The 6,151-nt window shown below is 39.9% G+C and overlaps 1 protein-coding gene across 2 annotated transcripts; it reads left to right on the top strand.

Moving 5' to 3' along the window:
• The first annotated feature begins 723 nt into the window (after positions 1-723).
• LOC123409847 (transcription factor MYBS2-like) lies at positions 724-5,907 on the top strand. 2 transcript variants are annotated; one of them, XM_045102719.1, is made up of 6 exons: positions 728-1,102; positions 3,401-3,612; positions 3,698-3,790; positions 3,870-3,992; positions 4,832-4,888; positions 5,497-5,539. In XM_045102719.1, exons 1-5 carry the CDS (start codon positions 739-741, stop codon positions 4,844-4,846), a joined length of 807 nt encoding a protein of 268 aa, XP_044958654.1. In that variant the 5' UTR covers positions 728-738; the 3' UTR covers positions 4,847-4,888; positions 5,497-5,539. The 2 variants fall into 2 exon arrangements, with proteins under 2 accessions (XP_044958653.1, XP_044958654.1); XM_045102718.1 differs by lacking the exon at positions 4,832-4,888 and having other exon boundaries at positions 724-1,102; positions 5,497-5,907.
• The last annotated feature ends 244 nt before the right edge of the window (positions 5,908-6,151 follow it).

Below are 6,151 nucleotides of genomic sequence, written 5' to 3'. Positions count from 1 at the left end.
TGGTTCGATAGGGTGGAAAATGTTAAGAGTCCAATTACCGAAGAATGAAATTCTATCATTTAAGAATTTCAATATGGATATAAATTTTTTATTTGTGGGTACTATACACATGGAATTAATTTTCCTATCCAACACATCCTCAATCAAAGCTCCGCCTATCCTTTTTTACCGCTGATCATAGTTTTATTTGACACAACTAATCATAGAAACAAATTTGTAATTACCGATAATGCAAGAGGGGCTAAATGAAATATATTAACCGATTTTGCAGTCCAAATATAGATTGATATTGAAGTTTCTTTTACGGGCAATATTATAATTTCTGTATTAAAATATAAGGTGTCAAAACACGTCTTATATTTGATAGAGAGGGAGTAGCTTTCAAAGAATCTTTATAGCACGTAAAAAATTGAAAGATTACAATCTGATTTTTTTTATTTATCTAAATGTGCAATACTCATTTTAGGATTATAACTCCAGGCAATTCATGTAAAGCATTGGGACTCAACAATTATAGCAACCTGACTGTACAAAGACATAAAACTACAAACCACTCACAACAAACTGGTTACAAAAACATACAGTAGAGAGGTTGAAATGATAGAAAAAAACCTCAGAAGGAAGGGAGGTGCTAGTACACTAGTACTAGTAGTATAAATAAAACAGAACAGGAAACAACAGCAAATATTAAATAAAAAAAACACTCTCCATTTCTTTTGTTTGTCCGATAAATTGACAATGTGTTTCCATTCGTCCCCTCCGACATCTCCCAATAAAACGCCACCGCCCCACTCGTCGGAGCCGGCCGCCGGGATGCCTCAAGATTCGCGCCCGCCAGGGATGCGCCTCTTCGGCGTCACCATTGCGCCGGCGCCGGCGCCGCACTTGGATCCCCCGGACGGTGACCGGGATCCGAGCCCCAACCCACCGGTGGCGGTGAGGGAGGACGTGATGCGCAAGTGCAAGAGCATGGGCAACCTGGCCGCCCTCGCCTCAGCCTGTCCCTCCGGGGACGCTGGAGGCGCGGGCGACGGGTACCTCTCCGACGGCGGCCTTTTGCAGTCGGCCGGCAAGCGGCGGAGGGCGCAGGAGAGGAAGAAAGGTGCAGCCTCTCCCTTTTTTGCTTAAACAAATTCTCTCCTTTGATGCGTACACATGTACCCAAATACGCAAAGATCTGGCCATGAATCGTCTCGTTCCCCTCGTACAAATGTTTAGTTTGATCATAGCCTGTTCGGATGTATAAAGGTCTGACCTTTCTTAGTCTTCTTATATGCCCTGGATTGCCCGAAATGATGTTCCTTTGTGTTTGCGCGTGCATAGCAAAGGACTGACCTCATATGCAGCAGAGTCTAGTGATTTAGGTCTATTGAGGTGGTAGATTTTTGATTGCGGCGGATGGTTTGCGGGTCAACCAAAGAGGGAAGTTTGTTTTCTTGTTTTGTGCTCGTATTGTACCAACCATTTAATTCCTCTTTGCTTATGGATCCATTCAATGTGTAAGATGTTGGGTGCTAGAGTCTATTGTTTTAATGCTAATGAGGATAGATATGTGCAATGGTTTGTTTGTGAATCCATCAAGCTTCCTAGCTTTTATGTACTCTACATTTGGCTGATAGCTCCTTTATTATTCTAAAGCTTCTTTGCATAGTAGAAATATTTAAAACTGATCCAAGGATGTGGACTGGGGGGGGTCTATTTTGTTCAGTAACAGGGTGTGGATTGGAGATGATGTCCAATGGATGATTGGGAAATATATAACTGATTAGAGAATCCTTGGTTTTTACTTGTATTGCTTTTTTGTAATGTACAGTATATTCAATCATATAAGGGCTGCGTGTAAGCTTGCCTTTTTAGTCGTTCAAGCAAGAGGTTGAGCGAGACTGTCACCGGACTGGTACCTGATTTACACCATGTTCTGTGGCCATGTTAAGGTAGTGTAGTGCTTGCGTACTTATATTTGTCTCGTCACAAGCTTAAGAGAGAGTTTTGATATCTCGTGTCTGGTGAATTTTGTGGAATAAAATATTTGATGGATTGTAGCTCTATTGTGCTTAGAAAAGACGAGGCCCGTGTCTTTTGTAGAGGAAAGTTATGACCTGTTGCCAAATGCCTGCGTCTGAAAGGCTCATAAAGTGGTAGCCATACAAAAATATCCACGGTCGCCATTCCACCGCTCATCAGGGTCGCCACTTATCATCAATTTTCTGCATCACACTGACCTATGAATCATTACTTTGTGCCATCTTGTGCAATGGTGTTTTCTCATAATGCATTATTTACTACCAGGTTTGGTTGGGAAATTGATCAGGACCTCATTTTTCCAGTGATGTGCCTGCAGTTATTGTGATATTTGATCAGTTATTAAAACTATTTTCCTGGTTTGTTACTTCCAGATTCCAGTTTTGTTCTAGTTGACTATTATAGTTTGTTCCGTAAGGATTAGAGCCTTCCAAAATAAAACATCAGTTGATACTTTGAAATAGTACCCTGCAATTTTGCTAAAGATGGGGCTTTCTTGGGAGGTGTCTCAGGCCTTTGCTCTCTAGAATTGAATGAATGATGATGTCACTTATATGGATCTGCGTTTACTCCCTGTATAAATCTTCTAGTAATAAAGTGGTGTGCATTTTCTATCTGGATGCTAATGCAACCACAATGGCCTAGAATATTGGACGAGTGTATACTGACTAAAGACAGGAGAGTATTAGTAATAGTGCATTACATAAATGATTCCATACATTATTTGCACAAGTAGGCAAGGCGGATGTAGAGTTGTTTGATGAGGTTTCAGGTTCTCGTTAAAGCTAGATTTAGGAGTTGCTACAAAAGAAACTATTACTGAAGTTAAGATATGTAGATGCCTGACATTGTCCGAGTCTAGCGGAGTGGTGATGATAGTTCTTGGGATTAGTGAAATACTTCAAAACATACCATACTAAGTGTTGGGCTATACAAATATTATCTCATACGAGTATATTTGATAAAAATAGAAGATAACATGACAAGAATGCCCCCACTCCTATTATGTTTAGTTAGTTGCTTAAATTTATTTGTGAATGTGCTAACTCCCCCCCCCCCCTCTCGCGCACCGCATGGGTTTCTTGATGTTTTTGCTAGTTATTATTTTTTTCTCCAAATTCTTGTGTTGTGATTCTTTTTTGGATAACCGGGATTCAATTTTTGACTTGTATTGAGACCAGCAGAATCAGATGACGCCATGTAAATCTTCTGGGACAGCTTTTATAGTAAAGTGTTCTCATATCCAACTCAACAAGAACTTTTACCATATTAATGCAAAGAGAAATATATATGCGGATCTTTTTTTTCCACCTGCAGCTCTTTGATGCATATATTATCTGCTGCCATTCGGTCAATAGTATTTATTGCAACTATGCAGCTGTCCCTTGGACTGAAGAAGAGCATAGGACATTTCTTGCTGGTCTCGAAAAGCTGGGGAAGGGAGACTGGAGGGGTATAGCAAAAAATTTTGTTACTACCAGGACTCCAACTCAAGTGGCCAGCCATGCTCAGAAATATTTTCTCAGACAAACTAATCCAAACAAGAAGAAGCGCAGGTCTAGCCTTTTTGATATGATGGCAAGCGATTTGGTAATTTTGCTTCCTGCCCAGCATGTGGAGTACTTACCTGACGTCTGAATATTTCTAAATCAATGCTCTGTACACTTGAATGCAGTCACCAGCACCAAATTGCCCCATCTTACCACCAACAATGGCAAAATTTCATGATATGGTAACTATGACTAATCAACTCCAGAACAGCAGCTTGGTAAGTTCATGATTTAGACGCTATTTAATTTTAGCATGCTAGGCCAGCACTGAACTAGATATGGCAATCTCATTTTCAGGAAGGAGTATCATCTTCGAATCCAGCTAATCTAGCAAAACAAGTTACAAGAGATCTTCCTCCCCCAGTTCCATCTTTTACGGCAACAAATGTGGATACAAGTCTCACTAAAATGAACCACATGGTAATGGAAGTACCATACTGTAGTATTTGCTATTGTCAAAATACGGTTAGCAGATAACTGCTGGATTTTCTGTACATACCCCCTCCGTTCCAAAATAATTGAAGTTGTAGGTTTGCCTTAAGTCTAACTTGTTTAACTTTGACCAAGTTTTTGAAAAATATATTAACATCTAGAACATCAAACTAGTCTCACGAGATTCTTTATAAACATACTACGTGTATTTGGTATGGTAGATCTGAACACATTTTTCTATAAAGTTGGTCAAACTTTAACATGTTTGATTTAGGACAAACCCAGAACTCAAATTATTTTGGAACGGAGGGAGTGCTCTATTATTTACTCCCTCCGTTCCTAAATATAAGTCTTTTTAGAGATTTTTCACTAAGAACTACATACGGATGTATATAGACATACTTTAGAGTGTGGATTCACTCATTTTGCTCCATATGTAGTCCGTAGTGGAATCGCTAAAAAGACTTATATTTAGGAACGGAGGGAGTACTAGATATCTTACAAACTAGTCACAACCATATTATAGTTGTCGAAAAAATGCAGAGAAATTGTAGTTGCAGTTTGGGGTTCACTAGCAGATTTGGGGATTCTGAGTTATAGTGCATATGTGCTAGTTGTTTGGTGCTCCCATTTACTCTCTATTCAGGTAGTACTATGCAAATCATCATAGTTTTATTTATTTATTTCAGTTTCACATTAAAAGTATACGTTCGGAAAAAAAATTAGTTGACTGGTCAAATCATCATTAGTTTTCTGTCATTTGTGTGCAGCCTGCATTTTTGTTGGACATTAGACCACCCTAATCCTTAACTTTTTAAATTTTGTAGAGTCTTTTGCGATGATTTGGATGGTCTCTTGTTGGAGAGTCTTGGAGCATCATATAGGTAGGCTGCACTGTATACTCCACCCCTAGGACTTTCATAACCTTCACACTATTAGCATAGTTCTGCTGTCTTAGTCCAACAAACAAGTAGCAACAAAAAAGATGATCAAAAATGATGTTTGTTAATCCTATACTGTATTGGTATCATCACTGCTCCAAAAGGTCTAGTACAACTGTTCCAGAACAGTGGTTTCAAATGCCAACGCAAGCACCGGTGCCTGAGTTGGTAGAGTTACTTTAAAATTGAAGCTTACACATTAATATGACAATTGTAATAAAAATTGAAACTTCTAATATCAAGATTATTTGTCACTCAGTGTACAAGAACCGTGCTTACTAGATGGTGGGTCCAGTAGAAGTGGTCTTATAGGAAATTGCATTGCGTGTGCGGTTTGTGCTTTTGGTTGGTGTACCGGGATTGCGTGTGCGGTTTGTGCTTTTGGTTAGTGTACTGGGTGCGTATTACCTGCACTATGGTCTAGGGTGTCTAACGGCTCATATCATGATGTGCATATTTCTTCTCTCTTGCTATGCTTATTCTGCAATGTAACGAACCATCACTATGCTTATTTAGTAACTGACCTTGATGCTTTTACCCCATGCTATTAGGATTGCTTCTCGCGGAGACCCTCGCTGTTCAGACCAGTTCCAATAGTCCCTGAAGGGACACCCCCATCAGCTCCCGCGACTGCCAACACAAGTGCCCTGACATTTGAAGCTAACCTGACTTCATGTACTAGCGCATTCCTGATCCCGCAAAGCGGTCCTTCACCATTGCCTCCTGCGACTGCGAAGACAGCACATCCAGCAGAGAACAAGGATCTGGAGCTGACAGTTGGCCTGCCGTCCCAACAAAACATGACCAACAGCATTTCTTCCCGGAATGGGGTAGGCGTGATCCAAGTCGTTTAAGCTAATAATTATTCTTTTGGGAGTCGCATTGTTGTTATAGACAGTTGACAGAATAAACACTAGCATTTTATTAGTGATACATGAATAAAAGCAGGAATGAAAGACAAATCGTCGTCTGTTACGCTCCCTCTGTTTCTAAATATTTGTCTTTTTAGAGATTTCACTACGGACTACATGCAGATGTATATAGACATAATTTAGAGTGTAAGTTCACTTATTTTGCTTCGTATGTAGTCCGTAGTTGAATCTTTAAAAAGACAAATATTTAGGAACGGAGGGAGTAAGTTGTTGCCAGCATGTTGATGTGCACAGTGTTTTAGCAGCTGGCATGTGGCCAAGTGCTCATTCTTTG

The sequence above is a fragment of the Hordeum vulgare genome, chromosome 7H (assembly GCF_904849725.1).
Source record: "Hordeum vulgare subsp. vulgare chromosome 7H, MorexV3_pseudomolecules_assembly, whole genome shotgun sequence".
Lineage (NCBI taxonomy): Eukaryota > Viridiplantae > Streptophyta > Magnoliopsida > Poales > Poaceae > Hordeum > Hordeum vulgare.
The sequence above is the reverse complement of the archived record's forward strand: the minus strand, read 5'-3'. Positions and strand labels throughout refer to the sequence as shown.

What these genes read in the sequence shown, in the direction of transcription:
- LOC123409847 (XM_045102718.1), top strand. Translation starts at nt 739, where the DNA reads ATGTGTTTCCATTCGTCCCCTCCGACATCTCCCAATAAAACGCCACCG. An exon ending in ATATGATGGCAAGCGATTTG is followed by an intron (nt 3,613 to 3,697) that starts GTAATTTTGCTT and finishes ACTTGAATGCAG; the next exon opens with TCACCAGCACCAAATTGCCC. An exon ending in AACTCCAGAACAGCAGCTTG is followed by an intron (nt 3,791 to 3,869) that starts GTAAGTTCATGA and finishes TCTCATTTTCAG; the next exon opens with GAAGGAGTATCATCTTCGAA.